General features: G+C 47.6%; 1 protein-coding gene across 2 annotated transcripts in view; it reads right to left on the bottom strand.

The window, feature by feature from the left end:
* The window catches only part of Mtor (mechanistic target of rapamycin kinase), a 109,104-nt gene that overhangs the window by 23,122 nt on the left and 60,812 nt on the right, over positions 1-25,170 (bottom strand). For both annotated transcript variants that reach the window (NM_020009.2, XM_006539077.3), the window contains 9 exons: positions 22,718-22,793; positions 19,599-19,738; positions 13,172-13,272; positions 9,990-10,105; positions 8,763-8,840; positions 8,459-8,566; positions 3,957-4,082; positions 3,755-3,886; positions 587-702 (listed from right to left, as the gene is read on the bottom strand). In NM_020009.2, coding sequence (NP_064393.2) covers positions 587-702; positions 3,755-3,886; positions 3,957-4,082; positions 8,459-8,566; positions 8,763-8,840; positions 9,990-10,105; positions 13,172-13,272; positions 19,599-19,738; positions 22,718-22,793 — 993 coding nt within the window. The remainder of the gene's footprint in view (positions 1-586; positions 703-3,754; positions 3,887-3,956; positions 4,083-8,458; positions 8,567-8,762; positions 8,841-9,989; positions 10,106-13,171; positions 13,273-19,598; positions 19,739-22,717; positions 22,794-25,170) is intronic.

Raw genomic sequence — 25,170 nt, 5'->3', positions numbered from 1 at the left:
AGGCTAATGCTAGCCTCTGTTGATTGCTACTCCAGGCACTGCTCTCTGGGCTCGGTTCTGGGCTCCTATACCACCTCACATCACTCTAGGAAACCAGGGCACAGAGAGACTAATCTACCTGGAGTCAGAGCTGTCTACACCTGGAATTATTAAAACAAGACACCCCAGTCAGTGAGAGGACTCAGCAGGTAAAGGCACTTGCCACCAACCCTGATGACCTGCCCTCCATGCTTGGGACTCGTAGGACAGGAGGGAACTGACCTTTGTAAGCTGTCCTCTTGTTTCCACATGCATGCTGAGTCTGAGTAAGTGCACACACATACATAGGTACACAGAGGCAGGCGCGCGCGCACACACACACACACACACTTAAAAATGTGTTTGGAAATATGGCCAGATGCCAACTGGAGGCTGGCACAGGAGTGCTCCTGCTGCCAAAGCCTTGGGAAGTAAGGGGCAGAGACTGCAGCAGATGAGCTAATGGCTGCCTGGGATCCTTCTGTGGGAAAGTGAGAGGTGCCAGCAGCAAGCTACTCTAGGCGCCCTGAGTGGCCTTGCAGAGGGCAGGGTGGTGGGCAGGGCTCACCTGGCCATGAGCTTATGCAGCTCCTGCTTGTGCTGCTGGTCCTCTGTGGCGATGGCATGCTGGGCCTGCTGCTGCATGGTCTGCACAAAGTGTTGCATGTGCTGGAAGGCGTCAATCTGTAGCAGGACAAAGGCACACAGAGCCACTGGGCACACTGCCCACCCTGGCAGGGCACCTAAGCCAGCACTCTCTAAAAGGAGCACCCTGGGCTGCATGGTGACGGTCCTACTGCACAGAGACCAGGGCGTGCTGCTGGGAGAGGGCCGGGCTAGTCCAGCAAAGTCATGACTCAGCAGCGGTTGAGAGCACTGACTGCTCTTTCAGAGGTCCTGAGTTCAATTCCCAACAACTACATGGTGGCTCACAATCATCCGATGCCCTCTTCTGGTGTGTCTAAACACAGCTACAGTGTACTCATATAAATAATAAATAAATCTTTTTCTTTTTAAAGACAGGGTCTCTCTAGTTCTGGCTGTCCTAGAATTCTCTCTGTAGACCAGGCTGACCTCAAATTCACAAGAGTTACCTGTCTCTGCCTTCCAAATGTTGGGATTAACAGCAAGCGCCACTATGCCCTGCCTGAAATAGGTTTTTTTTTTTTTAAAGATTTTATTATTATACATAAGTACACTGTAGCTGTTTTCAGACGTGCCAGAAGAGGGCATCAGGTCTTATTATGGGTGGTTGTGAGCTACCATGTGGTTGCTGGGATTTGAACTCCAGACAGTCAGAAGAGCAGTCAGTGCTCTTACCCGCTGAGTCATCTCTCCAGCCCTGAAAGAGGGTTTTAAAGTTATACATGGTAGCATATGCCTCTGATCTCTATATTTTAAAGGCTGAAGCAGGAAGACTGAAAGTTTGAAATCAGCCCTACTCTTTTCCAACTATTGGTATTGATAGACTCTGCAGAGGGGATCACTATCCACAGCTGGTACCCCTGTTGCGCCTTAGGTATCAGGTAGATACATACACACACCCTAGACAGCTCCAAGCACACAGCTGCACACTGCAGTAGGTCCTAAGACAGACATGAACGTGAGAGAGAGATTTGTGGGGGGAAAGAGAGTGAACTGGGGGGTGGTAGGGAGAATGGGAGAAGGTAGGGGTGAGCTGGGTCATCATCATATATTGTACACATGTGTGAATTATTTATGAACAAATTAAAAAGTAAAAACAAAAACCAAAAATAAACGCTAGGCGGGGCAGTGAGGTGGGGTGGGGAAGGGAGGTTTAAGCCAGGGTCTGAGTGACAGTGACAGATTGGTGAGCCATGAATGAGGATGGTGCAGACACACAGACATGTCTAAAAGCAGTGAAATTCTTGCTTCCTACAGACATTGCTCTCCCAGCTCCACTGTCCTGTACTGGCCTTGACAATGGATTAGCATCTTTCGTGTCTCTTTGGTTTGTTTCTAGGAGGGCTACACTGTGGACTTAAATGTGACTTAAAACAAGGCAGGAGGAGGGAGCACTGAAAAGCCTGACTGACATGGATAGCGACCTCAGCTGTCAAGTGTTCTCAAGCAGGCGGCAGCTACACCAGAGGCTCCGCAGCCAGGGGTCCAGTGCTCAGGGCCTACATGCTCTACGTCACAGGCAATGCAGACAGTTCAAAGTTTTCTTTCTTCTTCCTTTTTGGTGAGACAGGGTTCCTATGTAGCCCTGGCTGTCCTGTCACTCACTCTGTAGACCAGGCTGGCTTCAAACTCACAGAGATCTATCTGCCTGAGTACTGGAATTAAAGACATACTCCACTGCTGCTGGTGGCAGTCTGAATGCTTTGCTGTGGCCTTTACAAAGAACCAGAACAGGGCTGCTGGTATTGCTGTGGGGCTGCCCTATGTATGGCTAGGAACCATGGGTGAACTCACCATCTTTCTACTCTCCAGAGCAAAAAACTGAAAATATTCTATTTAAAATTTTCTTTACTTCTTTAGAAATAAAGAGGGAAAAGTAATTTCTTCCCTTCAGTAAGTGAACTAGCAGTTATGAAAGGAAGGGGAGGGCCTCTCAGGCCCCACACTAGGTGGGGGTGGGGAGAGGAAGACCAGCCCGTCTCTAGACTTTGTCTTGTGTCTTAGCAAGGAACACACACCTATCTGATGCCTTCCTGAGGGCAAGAACTGCTAGTCCCTACTTTGTGTTTGGAAAGGCAGAGAGAAAGGACCCTGGTGACAGTACAGGGAGGGCTATGCAGAGACAGCTTGGGCTGTCTCCTTGGGCAAATCCAGCACTCACTCTTGGCTTGAAGTCTAAACACATCCTTCAGGTAGGTTTCTAGATCTTTAACCTCACCAGAGTTTGTGTGACTTAGAAAAGTCACCGATGGTCTGGGCTCTGCTTATTACAGTGAAGTACGTCAGTCCTTGGTTAAGGCATCTCAAAGGTCTCTGCTCTCTGCAGGAAGGCAATGCATAAAGGGCACACACACACCCAGCACCATCTGTTATTGTCACTTGCCTGCAAGTGTTAGGTCAGGGCTCAGAGAAGGAAAACAAAGGAATCCTCCAACAGTGCGCTCTGGGAGGACAGGGCCATCAGTGAGGAGGCAAAGGCAGTTACAGAGCAGACAGACAGGCGACTGCTCACTTCATTCTGAGTGTCACTCAAAGTCACACCAGTCAACTACCTTAGGAGAACCACTTTAAGACTGCAGTGGGAACAGAAGGCTAAGTTCTCTCCCCTTTTGAGAACGATGATGGGGAACCCCAAACAGGTATGATGTTGCCTTCAAGGCCTGTGGGTTTGTAAACTGCCACCAGCATCCAGAGATTGTTTCAAACAAAAAACAAGAGCATATCTGTTTCCCAAGGACTTGTCTGTAAACAAGAAGGAGTTCTCCACTGGCTTCAGGAACTCCCTCTGTGTTTTAGCATTTCTCCCTGCACGCTGCTGCATTTGAGTCCAAATCGATGACAGGAAAGGAGACCAGAAGTCTGAGAAGCTAATCCAGCTGGTTCTATAAAGCTCTAGTCTGGATTTCATGAATATGGGACTATGTGCCAAGTGGCCGGCCTTCTCTCAAGGCCCAGGACTTTTCAGATACTAAAGACTACAACTGTGACTTCATGCACTGGAGTCTCGACTTGGCTGTGACTCCCTTGTGAAACTGGAAGAAGCCCAACACTGTAGGTGGGTGCGACCTCTGCTGGGAGGGCAGGAACCTACCTTCCGAGCACTTTTCCACATGTTCTTCATGTAGGCATAGGTCACTTGAGGGTGAGCGGTTGGCAGAGGATGGTCAAGTTGCCGAGATGGATCAACTCCCAAGAGCAACACTAAGGTTTTATGAGCAAGAGCCTAAAAAACAAGAGGGCAAGTTACAAACAGAACAGGGGCAGGGTACCACCCCAGTGCTGGGGTTACTCACCAGTCTGCCACTCTTGCCACACAGGCTTGCGTACTTGAGCCAGGTTCTCATGTCCTCATGAGGGCTGACCACAAGGGACCGGACCATGAGGATTTTCTGCCAGTCCTCAACAATACGCTGGCAGCCCTGGAAGGTTCAGAAATGAGAGTTAGACCTGTCCTCTGCTCCACCTGAAATCTCGCACCAACAGCCATGTTTTCTCCAAAAACAGGGAATCACTGTGAAGGAACTTGTCAAGAATCAGAGAAGCACAGGGTGTGGTGGCCGGAGCTGAGTCCTGGTGTGCCAAGTACTCTGTGGCTTTGAGACAGTTACCAAACCTTTCTGACTGATCTGTGGATTAAAATGAAAATGCCATTAACTTCACAGGACTGTGGTAATGGGTAAATTAAATTATTTAGATTCTTTGTGGGTTGTGAGTGTATTCTTTAAAAACAATTTTTTTCTACACTTACTTGTTTGCATGTACGAGGGTATGTATAAGCCACAACAAATATGTGGAGGTCAGAGGACAGTTTGTGGGAGACCCATGTGGATTTTGGGGACTGAACTCAGGCATACAAACATAGCAGAAAGCACTTTCATTCCTTAAGCCATCTTGCTGTCTCCAATGTAGTGTTTGTGTGTGCATGTGTGCTGCGTGTTCAATTCTAGGCACCGTCTCTCAGCTGCCTTTCTTTTCATACTCTGTTCTCTAAGGCAGGTCTATCTCAAACCTTGAGCGAGACTGGTTGGCCACAAAATGCTGGATGCTCCCGTCTTTGTCTCCCCAGTGCTGGGAGTACTAGTGCAGGCTATCACCACATTATCATGGTAGCTTTTCACAGAGGAACTCCAGTCTTCATGATTGCTTACCAACTGAATCATCTCTCCAGCTCCCAGGTACTGAATTCAAAGTCAGTGTTCTGTTTCACTTGCCCTTTTGTTTTTGAGACATGGTCTCACTTCACAGCCCTGGCTGTCCTAGAACTCACTATGTAGATTGGATGAGGCTGGCCTTGAACTTACCGAGAAACTACAGGTCTCTACCTCCTGGATGCTGGAATTAAAATAATGTGCCATCATTCTGGGTTCACTCACTCCTTTTTAAAATTTTATTTTATGTGTACGGGTGTTTTACCTGTGTGTGCATGTCTGTGTACATGTGTGCCCAACCCCCACAGAAGCCAGAAGGGGACACCAGATCTCCTGAAACTGAGTTACTAACAACTTCAAGCTGATACATGGATGGGTACTTAGAATAGAACCTGTTTCCTCTAAATGAGTAGCCAGTGCTTGTAGCTGTTGAGCCATCTCTCCAGCCATATATTGTTTTAATATTAAGTTTTAGTCACTGGTGAAGAAGACTATTACTGACCAAAAATTAAATTTAAAATTTATTTTTAAAATTCAAAAGACTAAGCGTATAAGACATTAAATAATTAAACTTTTAAGTGGTGTTATTGATAAGTTGGTAATATTTACATTTCTAAAGTTAGTGAGGGGCTGGTGAGATGGCTCAGTGGGTAAAAGCACCCGACTGCTCTTCCGAAGGTCCAGAGTTCAAATCCCAGCAACCACATGGTGGCTCACAACCATCTGTAACAAGATCTGACTCCCTCTTCTGGTGTGTCTGAAGACAGCTACAGTGTACTTACATATAATAATAAATAAATCTTTAAAAAAAAAAAAAGTTAGTGAGGCCGAGGCTTGCATCTTTACAGGTATAGTTTCTTGGTGTGGTGTCACTGGCTACCTTATATTCCCTGCTCGTTTTATTATGTCTGATCAAAACTGCATCTAGAAAAGGAAGTGGCTATAGACTTGATAGCACATGCCTCTAACCCCAACACTTGGGAGGAAGAGGCAGGAGGATTTCTGTGAGTGGTCTTCATGGCGAGTTTCAGGCTAGCCAGAGCTACATAATAAGAGCCTGCCTCAAAAATCAAGTAAACAGGAGCTGGACAGTTGGTTCAGTGGTTAAGAGCACAGGCTGCTCTTTAGGGGACCTGAGCTCCATTCCAAGCACCCAACAGCAGCTCATAACTGCCTATAATTCCAGTTCCAGGGGCGCTGACACCTTCTTCTGGCCTCCACAGGAGCCAAACACATACATGGTGCACAGACACACATGCAGACAAAAACACCCATGCACACAAAATAAATAAATCTCCCTTCCCCCAAACAGAAAGAAATGCAACATAAGAAAGGACATGATTTGTTTACTTACATGTGAATCCTCTGTCATTAGAAAACCTGATAACTGGGCTGGTGAGATGGCTCAGTGGGTAAGAGCACCCGACTGCTCTTCCAAAGGTCAGGAGTTCAAATCCCAGCAACCACATGGTGGCTCACAACCATCCATAACAAGATCTGACTCCCTCTTCTGGTGTGTCTGAAGACAGCTACAGTGTACTTACATATAATAAATAAATAAATATTAAAAAAAAAAAGAAAACCTGACAACTTAATGTTATCACAAAGATGATGTTCTTCCACCTTAGCATAGTGCTTGCTGCTGTGTGCATTATGTGTGGAAGTTAGTGGACAGCTTGTGGGAGTCGGCTGTTTCCTCCTTCTACCATGTACGTCCCCGGGACTCAAACTCAGGACGCCAGGCTTGGTGGCAAGCACCTTTGCCACTGGGCCACCTTGCCAGCTTACACTGATTTTTGTATCAAATGACTGGTAGGTGAATTTCACAAATCCAAAACCTAGTGACAGAGACCTCTAGCTTCTGTATGTTTCATGGGGCACACTGGGCCTGACCTGGGAACCTGAGACAAAAGACATGAGCTACGGCTGACCTTTTCAACTGCCCAGAGCCCAACAGTGCTTCTGAGGATCTGAGATGACTTGACCACACGTGTGGCGGCTGTCCAGCCCCAGCAGCTCACTGAGTGTTTTGTCTGCACACCACCTTCCAGAGCCAAGTTTCCAGCAGGACAACTCTATTTCCAGCCTTGGATAACAGCTTCCCAGCCCACAAGGTTGACAATGATTTGGAAAGTGAGGAAAAAGGACACCGAGTGATTACTCTGATTGCCTCTCACCAACAGCGAGCTTTTTCCCTCATGCTGCAATCATTTGGCTCCCTGTAGGCTGAAGAGCATCTTGCTGTTTGGAGATAGGGCTCAGGAAGGTGATGGCGATACTCTGAACTTGGGGAAGCTAGCACGAGCCACCCCCGCCATCTAATTCCATCATGCTCCTTCCAACTCTGTATTTCCAAGTTCTCCATACTGGAATGTCGAGATCATCAGCTCCCTAATTTGGAAGCTCCACACCCTAATGCAGGCACTTAAAACACCAGGGCGTGTACAAGCCAAGTGGGAAGTGCTTTCCTTGTGGAATTCTTTCTGAGACAATTTTCCATCAAAACATTCACTGGGCATTTTATAATTACTAATAAAACATGTAGAAGAACTGTATGTGCTCACTTCAGAGCCATGGATGACTGTGCCCAGTGCTCTTTCCTGTCCAGTGGAATGTGCCCTGAGCTTCCCAGACAGGAAGGCATCCTGGAGTCAGAGTTTGTCACAGCCTACTAAAAAACTTGGAGGCATAAACCTTGATTGGTCTGGAGAGAAAGTGGGAATTAGGTGTGGATGCAGCCAAGAAGAAAGAGTTTAAAACTAAAGGCATTAATTGTAACAACAGGAAGACCAGTGGTTTCCAGAGCAGTATATGAACACACATGTGTGGTTTCCAGAGCAGTGTGTGTACTCATGTACTGTCTTTAGAGCAGTGTGTGCTTGAGCATGTGGTACAGGAGGTGGACCTCAGGGCCCCGGGATGCCAGGCGAGTGCTGGGTCACTGAGCCACACCCCTAGTGTGCTTCTTCTTTGCTGATGATCTTTCCCTCTCATTTTTCAAGGACTGGGAGACAGGCTGCTCTTTCCAGGGGCACTTGAGACCCTCCCAGGTCTAGAGATAACAGCTCCTCAGGTTGCCACGATTAGAATGCCACACTGAAATGCTGGCAGAAGCCTTGGCAAAGTCTCTCTGAGATCTGACCAGAGGGGCTAGGATGAGACTAACCTAAGAGTTGTCATAAGCAGGAGTTCTGACTCAAAGCACTCAGCAACTCTGATGAAAACACGGTGCCTGTGTCTAGTAACTGTACTCGGAGGGGTGGTTCTCAGCTGGGGTCACACTGTAAAGTCACTTGAGAGCCAGGAGAGATTCAGATCCTAGGTGTATATATATGCCAATGTGGAAAGGTAAGTGCCTCTCCGAGTGAATACACTGTGGAGGTCTCAGCTGGAGCATCGTGAGAGAACCAGTGAGTCCCAGGTTACCATTTCCAAGTGGAGGGTCCCAAGTGTCACTTGCTCAAAACACACTTTCTTCCATTTCTGGAAAGGCCTGGAAGGAGCTGCTAACCGGTCATTCCCTCAGAGCCACAGCTGAGGTGGTAAGCCTTTGAAGGCTCTGCTTGGGAGAGGTGGCAGAGCAGAGCACAGCAGAAAAGGGGTGAGGGTGCAAGCGCCCCGCAGGCCTGGGGTTGTCTCCAGCTTACCTGCAGTCTCTCCCACCAGATCTGCCGGATGATCTCCCGACGCTCAGGGACAAGTTTGTACTGGATAACCTCTTCCAGCTCGGACAGCATGTGGCAAGAAACCATGGCCTGACGGAAGCAGAACATATTCCAGCCTAATTTTCATACAAACAACCCCCAAGCAGAGTGAACCTGAAACCAGCCTCTGCTGTCAGGATATCTGCAGACCCCAGAAACAGCAAGTTCTCAGCAACTTGTTGCGTCCTCAACAGCCCACTCATTAGGGCTGTAGATTCTGACAACGTGCAGTTGACTCAACACTCACCCCATAGGCTCGGCTGTAGCTCTCTCCTGCCATGGCAGTCAGCTCTGCATCCAGCAGGTCCCTGGCCTTGTCAATGCACTAGGAAAGAAACCAGGAAGCTCTAGACCTGGGCTCTGCATTTGGGGCTTCATAGAAGTTATCTGTATCACTCTAGTGTCACTCACCACAGGAGGGCAGAAAACCCGCTTAATCTGGATGGCCAGAGAAGAGCACTCACTCCCCAGCGTCTCATCAAAGACTGAGCGGCCCATGGCATTGGCAAGCAGAAGCTCAAGGAATGCTCACAAGCTTGGGTGGTGAGGAGGGAACGTGTGCTATGGGGCAGAATTGCTGCACTCTTGCACAGTAATGGGCTGTCCTTGGGCCCTGCCTTCGTTTCATTCCCTTGATGGGCATGTTGTGGTAACAGACTGGACACGGAATTGGCTCTAAGGTGGGGTCAAGGAGTGCTTCTGCAATGCTCTCTATAGCAATGGGTGCCTCTGTCTCTGACCCGGGAGACCCAGGTGTGGAATCCTGTCAAGCACTCTATCTAGCACAGGGCTACCACAGGATTGCATCTGCACCTTCTCTGCTACCACTTAAAATAAAACTCCTCTTGTGGAGTTTTTCTTTTTTTGAATGTTTTAGGCTAATTACTATGTTGGCATCTCTGAGGTACTCAGATCATTTACTGACAGTCTGGTGTCTGACAAGGTGGAGACAACCACTTCATTATGCATTCTGCAAGTTAGAACAGTGTGTGCTCTCTGGGTCCAGAAGATCCCCACACTGGGGATCTGGCTCTCCAAATCCTCGCTTGGTGAAACTTAAGAGCTCCTCTCACTAGACTAGAACTTAGGCAAGGTGTTTACAAGGGCCGACAATGACCCAAGAAGCTACTGCCAAAGCAGTCACAATCCACACTGCCCACCTCCAACCTCCCTTCCAGGAACACTCCAGAAGCCTAGCCTACTCTTCTCTGTGGTGGATGCTATGTGTGAAGGCCATTCAATAAAGAATGCAGACGAGTGCTTAGGAATCAAAAGACACACAGACACACAGACAGACAGACAGACAGACAGACAGACAGACAGACACACACACAGACACACACACACACAGACATACACACACACACACACACACACACACACACACACACACACACACACACACACACACACACACACACACGATAACTTTGTTTCCTTTCCTTTGCTGACAGTCAGGATGCGCATTTTTCACCTGCTGGGCCAAGGAGAAGAGATCCTGATGTAGAGCCAACACTGCCCTGTAAAAGGCTCCATCGTGGGTGTCCCGTGGGATCATGCAGGTGTACTCCTCCATGCTGTCCCACTGACCTAGGAAAACAAACACACGACACAGAGTCAGGGGGACAGCTGGCTCAATTGGAGGCACCACCAAATCTTGTCATTGATACCTTCACTTAGCTTGAGATACACACAAGTCAAATGGACTGGGGCCTGATGTACCTGCTGAGCCCTGCAATCTACTGTGGGTGGTTCACTTAACAAAACCACATCTGTCTTCTAAGCGAGGGACTCTGCTGGTGCCCCAGGGAGTATCATAAGACAAGAAGCAGGGCCTAAATGCAAAGCCAGCACATCAGACAGGCTTAATGCTACCCCTCATTAACCCATAGAGCTCCCTTCACAGCTTCTCCAGGTAAGACAAAATCACATTCTTCCCTACAAGTGAGCACCTCACAGCTCAATGAAATACTGGGAAATTACATTTTCCTTTAAGCAATTGAAAATGGCCATCATACAATTAGAGGACAGGTTTTGACAAACTGTTTGCCCTTTTCACTGTGGCAATATCCTAGCCACAAATATTTAAAAATAATCCATTACAGCAGAGAGACGGGCTGGTCACTGCGCAGTGATCTCTTGTGTCATGTTAGAATGGAGAAATGGCTGCCCCAGGGAGAGGTATGTACTTCCTCCCCTGGTGCTGAGCAGGCACCCAACGTCAGTCCTGCCAACACCATCTGCAGAAGAGATACCAGCCTCATTAGGTGCAAACTGCAGGGCTGCTGTTTTTACAAGGCATTTTCCAGCATTCCACTCCCAACTATTGGTTCATCCATTACCAATGCCTCTGGGCAAAAGCAGACAGCAATAGATGACTCCTCAGGAAGCAATTTGTTTTTAAAAGCCATTCTGGACGAAGCCCAGGGCTTACGACAGCAAAGCATAGAAGCGCAGTGACTAGGGGGGCTGTGGGGCAGTTGCTACTCTGCTCTAGGCTCCGGGGATGGTTCTGCACACGCCACATCCTGTCTCTCCTCTCCTGTCCCATCTAGAAATGCAGAGTTGGAGGCTAGAGGAATGGCTCAGCAGTGAAGAGCTTATACGGCTCTTGGAGGGAAGCAGAGTTTGGTTCCCAGAACCTACATGAGGTTGTCTCACAACCACCCCTAACTCCAGCTCCAGGAGGATCTGACCCTGTGGCCCCTCTGACACCTGCACTCACATGCTTAGAGCTACAGACACATAAACACAATTAAAAATGAGCAAACAGCCAAGCATGGTTGCGCACGCCTTTAATCCCAGCACTCGGGAGGCAGAGGCAGGTGGATTTCTGAGTTCAAGACCAGCCTGGTCTACAAAGTGAGTTCCAGGAAAGCCAGGGCTATACAGAGAAACCCTGTCTCGAAACAAACAAACAAACAAACAAACAAACACCAAAAAAAAGAGCAAATAAACAAAAAGAAAAAGACCCGGAAGCCTCAGTTAGGTGGTGTCAAAAGTCTACATATCTGGACAGGCAAGGCAGAGTGCACCTTTAATCCAGCACTGGGGAGGCAGAGGCAGGTGGTGAGTTCCACGACAGCCAGGGCCACAAGATGAAACTCCATCTAAAAAATAAACAAAATATCTTTATAACAGGCTCTAGTAGCAGGGAAAACCGATAAAACGTGATTGAAATGTTTGTGACTGTTGGAGAAGGTGGTGGCATGTGGGACATTATTGTCCCAGTCAGTTATACACGTAGTGAAAGACCTATAAACATTAAGAAACAAAGTGAGGGGGCTGGTGAGACGGTTCAGTGAGTAAGAGCACCGACTGCTCTTCTGAAGGTCCTGAGTTCAATTCCTAGCAACCACATGGTGGCTCACAACCATCTGTAGCGAGATCTGATGCCCTCTTCTGGAGTGTCTGAAAACAGCTACAGTGTACTTACATATAATAAATAAATAAATCTTGAAAAGAAAAGAAAGGAAAAGAAAAGAAAAGAAGCGAGACAGGCCTTCTATCCTATCTGAGGCACAGGGGATAGGTGGTGCTCTAACAACGTACAGATCACGTGGTGAAAAGGTACCGCACACACAGGTGGCAGGGAAAGCTAAGGCAAGAAAGCCAAGTGCCAAATTCCACCACGACATAAATACATCTACTTCCTTATCCCTGTTTCCTGTCACAGGGCTTCTAAAACCCTGGAGTTTCCTGTGGGGCAAGACTGTTTTTTTTTAACAAGATACTAGGACTGGGGCTGGTGAGATGGCTCAGTGGGTAAGAGCGCCCGACTGCTCTTCCGAAGGTCCAGAGTTCAAATCCCAGCAACCACATGGTGGCTCACAACCATCCGTAACAAGATCTGACTCCCCCTTCTGGTGTGTCTGAAGACAGCTACAGTGTACTTACATATAATAATAAATAAATCTTTAAAAAAAAAAAAAGATACTAGGACTGCAACCCACCCACAAGCTGGTGTGCTGCAGCAATTTCCTCTGAGATAAAGATGCCATCTCCGAGGAAAGCTCCTTAGGACTTAGGATGTTTTGAAGGAGGGTTGGGTGTGGGGTGGTCCAAGCTGCCAGGAAGCTCTGAAAACTCCTGAAGTAACCAAACTCGAAAGCTCCAGGAAGTTCCTGAAACTCATCATCTGCACCAGCCCCTCCCTCCATCCCCAAGCACTAAGATGTTTTGACACTCAAGACAAGCTGAGCTGCCTGCCAGAGACTCCAACCTGTTTAGCTATCTGCAAATTGTGCAGTGAACGTTTTCATGAGCTGCTACCTAGCTGGGGTGGGCTTTTATAAGCTACCCCTGACCCATATTGCTATAAGGGATGCCACAGGCATTCACAGAGCTGGACTTTGGAGGCATCCTGTTGTTTCCTGTAAGAGGAGAGCAATGCCACTGGTGTCAAACATGAGTGTAGGCATGTGGGCCTGAGTCCCTGAACTGTAAGGGGTGATAGCTTACCCACATCTCAATCCCAATCTCGCTTACTGAGCTATTTTTACCCATGCCTCAGGAGTTTGTCAAAATGACAGTGAAAATGGACTGATGGAAGGCATCAGTACATTGGCAGGGATGGCCTTTACATTCTTACAGACTGTTATCCCTGCATCATGGCAGCTCATTCTTTGATATACCAAAGCCCCCAACTTGGCTTACCTAAACCCCACGCTGCAGCAGCAGCCATCCGGGCCATCTTAGCCTGGGTCTCATCATTAACCAGAGTCCACTTTTCACAGCACTGCTGATGAAGCTGGCCCCTGGAGTAAGAGAAACGTGCAGTCAGGTTAGCAGAACTTTACTCTACAACCCATGAATTTCTTCTGGGCTAGCCAGGGTCCACAGTAACTGGTTGTTTGAACTTGGGAGCCTCAAAACAGAGAAGTGAATGAATTGTTTGTGGTTTCTAGGGTCTAGTGAGAGTTTATAAAGCAGAATGCAGTGTCTAACTCTGTGTGATATAAAATATCTTCAACATCTGGTGCCTTAATAACTACTAAGTTAATTTTTGTCCTCTCAGTACAGGCTCGGGTCTTTTTATGTGGCAGGTCTACAGAGAAAGCAATCTAAGAGAAACATCTGAACATTCCTTTTGAGGGCACAGCTACAGAGAAGGCCGGCTCTTACAAGTACTACTAATGTCTGACTTCAGTCTGAGATGAACTCAATGTATGCAGAAATAAGGTCCCATCAACCAAACACCAGGAAGCCACTTGCTCTCAGAGTGGTGCACAGTTATTAAGGGTATAGGAAAGGACTGAGAGGGTCTTACAGTTTTATTTTAATTTTAATTTATTTATTTATTTATTTATTTATTTATTTATTTATTTATTTATTTATTTATTTATTTATTTTCCGAGACAGGGTTTCTCTGTGTAGCCCTGGCTGTCCTGGAACTCACTTTGTAGACCAGGCTGGCCTCGAACTCAGAAATCCACCTGCCTCTGCCTCCCAAGTGCTGGGATTAAAGGCATGCGCCACCACACCTGGCTTAAAGTTTTATTTTAAATTAAGAAACAAAATAAACTGAGCATTTGTATGTGTGACTTTTGTGCAAGTGCTTGTGGAGGCCAGAAGAGGTGTGTGTGTCCTCTGGAGCTGGAGCAGGCCGTGAGCACCTCCATGCGGGGGCTTGGGCTCCGTGCAAGACTGATGAGCCAGTCCTTCAGCCCTCTCTCGAGCTATCTGTTTTTGACACAGAATTTTATGTAGCTCAGGATGGCCACAAATTTACTGTGCAGCCAAGGTTGGCCTTGAAATCCTGATCCTTAGGCCAACAGTGGTGGTGCACGCTTTTAGTCCCAGCACTTGGGAGACAGAGGCAGGCAGATTTCTGAGTTCGAGGACAGCCTGGTCTACAGTGTGAGTTCCAGGACAGCCAGGGCTACACAGAGAAACCCTGTCTCAAAAAACCAAAACAAAAACAAACAAACAAACAAACAACATTCTTACCCTCTTGTCTCTACCTCTCAAGTGCTGGGACTACTGGCACACGCATTATGACCCAGACACTGAGGTGTGGGCAGTGCTTAAGACATTCCAACAGGGCTGGAGAGACGGCTCAGTGCGTAAGAGCACTGGCTGCTCTTCCAGAGGACCCGGGTTCAGTCCTCAGCACCCACACGGAAGCTTACAACTGACCTAAAGACATCTTGGAACCTTTATGGCTACAAGGCACAAATGTGGTGCGTGTATATATATATATATATAATATACACACAAAGAAAACACTCAGACACAAAAATACAACTTAAAATACAAATTTAAAAAGTCCTAAAATAAAAACAGAACCACACCAAGAATAGTGATTTTCATTTTGTTGAGACAGGGTCCCACTTTGTAGCTCAAACAGACCTACAACTCACTATGTAGCCTAGGATGCCCTCAAACTTGAGGCGATTCTCTTGCTCCAGCCTCTCAATTATCACAGGTGTAAGACACCACGCCTGACAAGAAAAGAAACCTCTATGGCTAGCTAAGAATGTGCCCTCTTAGGGTCTGCAGTGTGGCTCAACGGTCCTGGGCTCAAACCCCAGCCAAAAAGAGAACAAGTGAACAGGAGAGAAATCACACAGCTGTTGCCTCCACTTCCCATGTCCGCACTGCGCTAGGGCAAGCCCTGAGTTCACAGGAGCTTCAAGATGCAGCAAGGAGCCTCTTCCACCTCTCCTTTTGGAGAGACACACAGCTTGGAAGTCGATTCAAAGGAAACAGCACAAGTTCCAAGGGGCCTGCCCAGGCTGGAAGCCTGAGAGGACATAGGCCACACTGTTACTACTCAAGGACCAACTTCTTTCTTTAAAATAAATAAAAACGTTGACATTGAATTTATTTATTTGTGTGGGTCAGAGCACAGGAACAACTGACTGGTGCGTTTTTGTTAGGACAACTCCAGGGTCTCCCAAAGAAAGATATCACCATTATCTGTAAATGATCCTACCAGGCTGCGTACATTTTTATTGCTGTATATTCACTGTCCAGTGTGGCACTTCATAAAGACAATGGAGGCTGATACTGGGTGTCTTCCTGTCAGATAGTCGGCCTCCATCTGGTGTTAGAGACAGGTCTCTCTGGACCCAGAACTCAGTCCCCGGCCGGTCTGCTGGCCAGTCAGCCCCAGGGAGCTGCCCCTCCGTCTCCCAGCTCAGCTGCGGACACGGGTGCTACGCGTCCAAGAGCAAGGCTCACGCTTACATGCCAGCTACTTTACTGAGCCATCTTCCCAGCTCAGAATTCCATTGTTCTTATGGTTTGGTGGCTACAGGCCAGTTAGCCTCCCTCCACTGCTGCGATGCCAGGGGCTGAGGGATTTTGCTTTTTCCCTTTTCAACGGGAGGCAAGCAGAAGTGAACACAGAGCACATGCCCCCCACTACAGCGCAACAGGCAGGGATCCCTCACTTGCTTACAAACACTGGCACTGACTGGAGCAGAGAGCACTGAGGGTGGGGGAGGGGATGGCTGTAGACTGAGTCTGAGCCCCTTGAGAAGAAAAGAGAAGAAGCTCTAGGAGTCTGACCTCCCACCCAGTGCGGCTGCTGCAGCAGGAGGCTTAGCAAGCCCTTTCATTTGGAGTACTTTCCCTAGCTGGCCGCCCTGTGCTTATTTTAACAGCACTGACTGTTCCTGGAGACTCTGGGCTGGGGGAGTGTGGAGGTGGGTGTGTCTCTCCTGCTAAGGTGCTGGGCTCCATCTCTAATTAGCACCCAGAAGGCAAATGAGCACAGAAAGGGGCAATTTTACCCTCACTGCTGAGTCCCTGTGGTTGATTCTGATGGAGCCTTCAGTGGATGCCTGCCTCAGGCAGGTTCAGAATACTGCTCACACAGAAAGACACTCAGAAAATGCCCACTAAACAGAACGGATTAATAAGCCTTATCAGAAACCTGGAAAGGGCAGGAAGGAGTTCTGCTTCTCTCATCTCCTTTAATGTCTCTTTTAGATTTCCACATCCTTAAAGCCCTCTCTTGCTTCGTCAGCACTACTAGGCCCTGTAGACTTTGTAGGTAATTATAAAACTGGAAAGAACCCAAGAGACAGGAGGTGTATGGGAGTGGAAACTGTGGGGGAAGAGGCCAGTGGCACTTGCTCTCGGGAGACCTCAGGCTGTGAGCCTGGTATTTAAGGGGGCTGGACAAAACCACATCTCTGCTTTTCCAAGGCATCCACGCTGTCCCTACTTGGTACAGTCAGGGGAAGTATTATCTCTAATTGAAAAGGAAGGGCAAGAGAAAGGAAAGGCCATGAAAGAGTCCAAGGAAAAGAAACTGTGGTTTTAAAGATAGAGCAGGAGAAGACAGGGATGGCAGCAGAAGGGAAGGAAGGAACAAGAACAAACACTTAAGAGAATGACCAGGCAGCTCAGACACAAGGACAGGCCACTGAGGAACAGGTGAAGGAAGAAGTGGGTAAGGCTACAAGGCAGACAGGTCAAAGGTCACTGGGGAGCACGAAAGCCTTTCAGAGCCGATCAGATCCAAATTTTAGGAACATTTACACCTCTTTTACATCTCTTCTAAGCAATGGTTGTAGGACAGCAGAGTTAAAATGAGAACAAACAAATCTCTGTTTTTAGGTAGCATGGCTCACTCTGAACATCACTTCCTTCCTCCATCCGGATCAGAGCGGCCCAGCAGAGCTTGCCGTGAAGATGGAAAGTTCTGGGTACACTGTGTGATGAAGGAGCCATCAGCCACGTGTGCTTCTGAGCACTGATGTGAGGCCAGCATGACTGTGGAACTGACTTTACATCTTATTCCATTTTAAAATAGCCAGGCGTAGCCAGCGGCTACTGTTGCAGGGAATGAGGTTCTAGATGCCCGTTAGTTGTATAAACTAGGGAGGCAGGTTTGATAGAATACGCTTCCTCCATTCACTGAGGAATAAATATAAAACGTTCATTTGGAAAATACATAAAACAGTAATTTTTAGGTCTCCCAGTTCTAGATAATTAGACAAACAATTTTCAATTGTTTTTGTCTGTTCACTCACCCATCTACCCATCTGCCATCTGTGTGTATATAATTTATTTGGATCCATGTGTGTATACAGAGGCCAGAAGTCAATGCTGTTCACGCACACACATGGGAGTGTACTGAGTGTGTGTGTGTAGGCCAGTGGAGGATGTCAAGTGTCCTGTGCTATCACTGTCTGCCTCAATTACTTGGATACAGTGACTTTTTTTTAATTAAACAAAAAGTTTTATATGTATGGGTGTTTTGCCTGCATGTGTACCAGGTGTATGCCTGGTGCCCACAGAGACCAGAAGAGGGCATTAGATCCCTGGAACTAGAGTTCCAGACAGTTATAAGCTGCCATGTGCGTGCTGGGAATCAAACCCAGGTTCTCTGGAAGAGCAGTCAGTGTTTTAACAGCTGAGCTGCCTCTCGGTCTCCCCAAAAAGGTTTTTCCCTGAGCCTGGAGCCAGGCTGGCTGTGTTAAGTCTGGCAAAGCTCTTGTCTCTCCCTGCCACAGTGCTTGGCCATACCAGCCCTTCATGTGCCACGCCCAGCTCTCCATGTGGCCCTGGGATATGAAGGAGCCCTCATGCTCTGCAGCTCATGTTCTTACAAGGGAGCCTTCTCTCCACCTGCCGCCTTGCCCCTTATTTTCTGAAACAGGATTTCTTTCTGAGCCCAGAACTCACCAACAGGGCAGGACTGGCAGGCAGAGGCACTAGAGATCCACGGGTTTGTTTCTCTAGCTCTACGCCTCTGCCTGGGCACTGGGGGTCTGAACTCAGACCCCTGTGCTGCTTGTACAGCACACACTTTACTGACTGACCCATCCTCCCACTCTCTGTCTATCTGAAACTCTCTTTTGTTGTTGTTTTTCTATGTTGTACAGCACACACTTTACTGACTGACCCATCCTCCCAGCCTCTGTCTATCTGAAACTCTCTTTTGTTGTTGTTTTTCTATGTTGTACAGCACACACTTTACTGACTGACCCATCCTCCCAGCCTCTGTCTATCTGAAACTCTCTTTTGTTGTTGTTTTTCTATGTAGAGTTGGCTGTCCTGGAACTCACTCTATAGACCAGGTTGAGTTTGAACTCAGAGATCCACCTGCCTCTGCCTCCCAAGTGCTGGGATTAAAGATGTGAACCACTATCACCCAGGTGAAATTCTTGTTTGTGGCTAAATTTATTGACATTAAATTATCACGCAAAACCACTATGCTATGTTCTATCCTGGGGATTATAGCTACCACTATGGAGAACTAAAAGCCACAGTGACTTTCCCAAAGAGTGATAGGTAATTAGCTAGATGGAACTTACTATGTAGACCAGGCTGGCCTCAAACTCACAGAGATCCACCTGCCTTAAAGGCAGCCTAGCCCCCAAAGAGCTGATCATTAGAATCTGTTTTTTAAAACGTATGATTTACTTCTTTCTATTTATGTGTATGGGTATTCTGCCTGCATGTGCATGTCTGTGTACCATGTGCATGCAGTGCTTGAAGAGGCCAAAAGAGGGCACTGGATCCTTTGGTAGAAGATTGCCAGCTGCTCTGGATGCTGGGAAGAGAACCCAGGCCCTCTGCAAGAGTAGCCAGTGCTTTTAGCTGCTAAGCCATCGCTCCAGACCCAAGAGCTAATCATTAAAAAAATTAAAGCTGTAAAGTGAGTTCTTTAGCAGATCTGCCAATGTCAGGAGCACAAGAGAACAGATGGGTGGAGAGAGTGCAGTGCCCAGGGTCACATGGCTCTTCTGCCTGGACCATTTTGCAGGGTAAGAAACCAAAAAGCATAAAACAGCGAAGCTGCAGACAGTGGCTCACAGCCCCAATTCTACTACTAGGGTGGCTGAGGCAAGAGGACTGCCACAAGTTCAAGTCAGTCTAGGCTAGACAAGTTCCAGGCCAGTATGGGCTATAAGGTGAGAGTGACTCAAACAACAAAGCAAACCAAAGAAAGCAAACCCAGACCAAGGAACACCACAGGTCAGAAACACCACAGCTGTGGATGCTTCCTGGAATGCATCGGGTGACACAGAGCAGGAGTCTGAGGTGAGATCGGTTAGGGGCAGACTCACTGGCAAGATGAGCCTAGCCATTCAACTCAGGTCATCACTCCAGTGAAGCTCACCATTCCCCCAAGGCCTCGAGGCAGCGCATTCGGCCCAGCATCAGCTCCGGGTCTTCCTTGTTTGTGTCCATCTTCTTGTCGTAGGCCACGAGAGCATCCTCCCACTCATGCAGCTTCTCATACCAGGTGGCCTGGATCTCCTGCAGAGAGCAAGGGTACGCTCTGAGTCCTCACACTCTCCTACACTGCACCATACTCATCACACGCTTCCCTATCAGCATGTCCCAGCTGAGACCGACAAGCACTTATCTGGACCTTCGTTGTTCGGCAGAGGTAGGGATGCTAGTTCCTACACACACTAATGGCTGATCCTGAATGCCAAGATACACTGAGAGCACGTGGTGAAGAGTCCAGCCCCATCCCCATCACTTTGGTACATAGGGGACACCTGCAGGGAGAGTGGGACCCCAACCACAGGTCCTGCACTCCAGTCTGCTGCACTGCTAACTCCGGGCTGTGTGACAGGCACAGCAGCCCAGGCCACAGCTGCTTCTTTGTAGAAGCCTTTGATTCTCCGCATTCTTAATGCATTTCTAAACTTTCAGGAAATAATTTAAAATACAACACAATGCTACTACTTAAAATTCTCTGGACAACCTTTTATCCTTCTACAGTCTTCCATCCAACATTCCCAACATTCCCTCCTGTGTAGTACTTGGCACCTCTACCTCTGTCAAGGCCAAAGGAGGGATTCCATTATTCTGGCCGACAGAGTGCCACGCTGATGGTGAGTGGTGTCCACAGGAGTAAGGGAAGTTCCTCAGCCTGGAAGTTCCAGACAGAATCATCAGAGACTGTTTTATGAGTTTTCTGTCTGCCTTTGAGTTTCTTCATCAGCTCAGTGGAAGACTTATTTCTGTATCAGGGCTATAAGCTCTCCAGACGGTCCTTAAGGAACAACATGATTCTGAGGTGGAACTTGTACATGATAAATACAGGGCCCACATTAGTTTTCCCTGCTTCTTTCTCGCCTTTCTAGATAAAACTGATGTTTATAGAGCAGATACAGAAAAAAAAAAATCAATACTCTGCTGTGTGGCCTGAAGAGCATCTTCCTGAACCCAGGTAAGAGCCATTGTGCAATGCTGACGGCATTTTCTTCCAATATTCCCTTTGCCCACGCACTACTGCCGTATCAGCCTTAGCCCCACTGCCAGTGGGGTTTGTGGAGATCAGCCTATCTAAGGTAAACTAAACTTCGTCTTTAAGCCAAGAATAATGCCTCTATTTTGCCTACATATAAAAAAGAGCTTGGAGAAGAATGGCTTAGAGACAGTGTAGAGGGAGGACACTGGGGAGGAATGGCTTAGAGACAGTGTAGAGGGAGGACACTGGGGAGGAGTGGCTTAGAGACAGTGTAGAGGGACATTCTAAGATGAAGGACATCACAGATAAATGTCCCAGGCTGAGCTTCTGCTCGAGGAGCCAGTGGCTGATGAGTGGCACACTCTGTGAACCAGCAGAAAGTAGAGGGAGCAGCATATGGTGCAGGTCAAGCAGGGGGCAGGACATTTTGAATTGCAATGGGTTGGAGAAACTCTAAGGTTTAAGCAATGAATCACACAAATTCTAATGAGATTGCTGTTACATAAATTGTGCTGAGAAAGCACAGGCTCTGCCAAGAAAAGGCAAACCATTGTCAAGCTTAATACGATTCAGCTACCTAAATATAACAGAAATCCTGCCATGGTTTAGCAATAACCCCGAGCTAATGGCCACCTTTAGAACCTGGAGATGGAGAGCCTTTCATTTATGGCTCTGAGCACTGGAGCATGAGCCATCTGCTGGCAGATCACCCAAGCACCAGATGTGTGAAGAGCTCTTGTTTCCCTCAGACTCAAGGGGGCCCAAGCTCTGGGGATATTGCAGCAGAGTACAGCCTGGTCTGAGGAGCACACAGTGTGCTTTCTGCTTCCGCAAACAAAGACGTGGCAAAGACGCTGAGATGTCATTCTTTGTGTTTTGTTGTCATCTGGAGAGAGGCTGCCCTCAGTCTGTTTACAGGCAATATGTGTTTAAGATGGTGAAAGAAAGCCTGTTGTTCCAGGCCAATGAGGCACAGTGCTGGACATCAGACAGAAGAGCCTGCCTCTTGATAATGGCAAAGCACTGTAAGTGACCTACACAATTAATAAAAGGCTCCACATCAAATATATGGACCCGGAGTTTCCTGAACCTCCGGGGTCCCAGTGTTAAACTGATTAAGTTAGTGCTTTATAAATTCATGGTTAATCAAAGCACCCTGTCAAACCACAAGGAATCATGGGAATGATTTGTTTATAATAGACAAGGACGGCAGCAGAGAAGCACCTACATGAGTAAGAATGCAACAGTCCCTGGGTATCAGATAGAAATTAAAAGGATGCCTTTATTGTCCCCTTGGGGAATTAGCCAGTTTCTAACGCACTGTAGTGAGTGTGAACTCAGGGACAGGCACAGGGCTCTGCCATGGGTAGCACACAGGTCATGGGCTAGGCTGAATGGTGGTCTTGGTCCTGGCCTGCCCAGAAAATGTCCTGGCCCTGCCTTGTTTTGCTCTGTTAGCTCAGACAGGTGTTCATCCTGCTGGGTCCATAGTCCCCTCACTTGAGAAAGGGGATAATGATAATAGCCACTTCGTAGTGTCCCTGTGAGCATGGAGCCAAATGAAGCAGGTGGAGTATCCATCCCAGAGTGAAGCCCATGCTAGGAGTTCACAGCACTCGCCACTGCGGGTTTCTACTCCATGTGAACGAGTTTTCCCTTGCATTGCACACTTCATCCTTAAGAGTCAGGGGAAGCCTTACAGACTGAAGAAAAACCCCCAGAAATCCAAAGTAACTTTCTCAAGGTAGCAGCCAACTGACTTTGGAGCCAAGTCTCTACTTTTTACCTTTCTAGAAAGAAACAGAAGGTGGGCTGGAGAGATGGCTCAGTGGTTAAGAGCACTGACTGCTCTTCCAGAGGTCCTGAATTCAATTCCCAGCAACCACATGGTGGCTCACAACCATCTGTAATGAGATCTGATACCCTCCCTCTTCTGGTGTGTCTGAAGACAGCTACAGTGTACTCATACATAATAAAATAAATATATCAATCTTAAAACAAGAAAAGAAAAGAGAGAGAGAAAAAGCACTCACCAGCTCTCCGAAGTGTTTCATGGCGTATTCCAACACCCCAGAAGCTGCCTCAGGCTGCTGGAGCTTGTTGTTAATGCTGAGGGGAAAGAAGGAATAGTTACACCCATGCATCTGAGGGCAAAGGACTGGGGACACTACAGGCAAGGTGGCTCAGCAGCACCTGAGGATGAGTTCCCACAGACTCAAGGGTTATTTGTCACCTGTCACTTCCCAGAAAGCTTGGCTTGAATCTGAGAAAGGGTTCTGGTTTCCTGCCCCCAGTCAGGACAGTCCATGCTAGTATGTGATCCTCTGGGCTTGTTCTCCTGACACCAGAGACTGGCTCCCTGCTCCCTCTCGTGCTGTCTGGCAGGCAGCGTGTGGCCAAAGCCTCCCTCTAGCAAGCTAGGCATGTGCTTTACTACTGAACTATGCCCTCAGCCATGCATCTACGCATTTTAAAACTGGGACTGGAGCGATGGCTCAGGGATGAAGAGCAGTCCCTGAGTCTTCTATCTGAGAGGATGCATGTTTGCCCTTGCCGAGGATCCAGGTTTGGTTTTCAGCACCCACAGGTCAGCTCACAACTGCCTTTAACTCAAGTTCCAGGGGGATTTACACTCTCATCTGGCCTCTCTGGGCACTGCACATACATCGTGCACATATATACCCACAGGCAAACACTCACTGACATAAAATAAAGCTAATTTTTAAAATGACAGAGTTCCTAGGATCTCCATTCACGCTGACGGCTTATCATCCAGGGCCCACTATTTTCAAACCCACAGCCTTCTTTGGTCTCTCTTAGGAACCCACCCCCACCTCCCCGCAGTCAGTCTGCAAAAGCAGAGCTTCTAGTGCTGGCCGTCAGGATATGGATAATTTCCACTGGGATTCTGCTTTACTGATGTCATCTGCAGGTGGTGCTGGGGCCCACAGGACTGGAGACCTGTACTGTGTGTGGGCTGCTGAGTAGTGCCTCTGGAATGCCTGGTCCCCGGAGTGAAGCAATCAGAGGCTTCAAGATGGCCCTAAATTTGGGAGGAGAGCCACAGTCCCTTAGTCTGAGAGGAACTTGTGCAACTAAGCCAGTACTGAAGCCAACCTGCTACTGAGATGGAAGGCAGGGAATCGGGGAGAGCATCAGGCAGGCAACAATGGCTATATCCAGTTACTGGGCAGCAAAGACCAACATGGGACACACCAACTTGGGAAGTCTTGCTGATTAAACCAACATGGATCTAGTTTACTGCAGAGTACAAACTGTCCACTTGAGTAGAATTAATTTTTAAGTGGTTTTGGGAAATTTCAGGATTTGGGCTCCATGTGGTAATATGGCAAAAGGTTGCTGTTATTAATACATTGTTTTTAATTCCACTACTTTTTTTCCAATAAAACTGAAAGGAACTGCCCAGAAATCTGATGGACTAGAGAAGTTAACATCTGTGCATGTAATAATAGAATGTCTCATGTTTACGAAGCACAGTTGTAACAATCCTTCCAGTCATTTCCTTTGGCTTCACATAGCTGAGAAAATCAGGAAAGAAAGGTTAGAATTAGTTCTCTCTTATTAATGTGGATGCCAAGTCAAAGAAAGGCAAAAAGCCCCTAAACTCACACTGAATCAGAATGCGCTCCCCCTGCCCCCCCCCCCAGAATATTGGGAGCAACAGAATATCTCTATTAATAAGTGAGAGTGGGCTGGCAAGACGGCGCAAGGCACTTGCTGCCAAGCCTGACATCTGAGCTTGACCCCCAGAACCCACATGGTATCAGGAAAAACGGACTCTTGGAAACAACACATCACAGCACGTGAGCCCCTCATCTCAGTGGTCCACTGTCACAGGGGAGGGTGGACTGCACTGCTAACCAACACTACTCTGTCTAGCTCTGTCTCTAGTTCTCTAACAAGGTAATAGTTTTGTTAGTCTAAGACAACAGGAAAAAGGAAGCTGGTACACACTCCCCGAGTCCTCAGTGGACTCCTGAGGATGCCGTGGTGAGAGGAACCCTGGTAGGAAGATGAAGTGCTCTAACCAGAGTGCTAATTCGGAGAAACAGATTAAAAACAAAAACAAACAAGAAACTACCACCTCCCACTTTTAGCAGCTGTGTTCTAAAGCTTGTGTTCTGGAACACACTCTATTTAAAGAACAAACTACAAACAGTTACAAAGTACTTGGTTTGCTTTGAGACTCACTGACATTGTGGTTAAAGAAAAAACCAAAACCACACATGCCTTTGCCTAATCCATTTTGCCACTAATTATGCACAAAAGAGAGTTTAACAATAACTCATCAGAATCAGGAAGTGACAAACCAAATGTTTCACTAGTGCTCCGACTCAGCAACGTAGCCTTGCTGGACAGAGCAGTATAGCACTGCGCATGGAGGGTGTGCATGGTCATGGAGTCGGGAAGCTTCTTGCCCCCACAGGTTGTTCTTGTGTAGTGGAAAGGAAAACCACTGAAAACT

This window comes from Mus musculus, chromosome 4 (genome assembly GCF_000001635.26).
Source record: "Mus musculus strain C57BL/6J chromosome 4, GRCm38.p6 C57BL/6J".
Lineage (NCBI taxonomy): Eukaryota > Metazoa > Chordata > Mammalia > Rodentia > Muridae > Mus > Mus musculus.
Note: the sequence above shows the minus strand (reverse complement) of the source record. Positions and strands in the feature narration are given on the sequence as shown.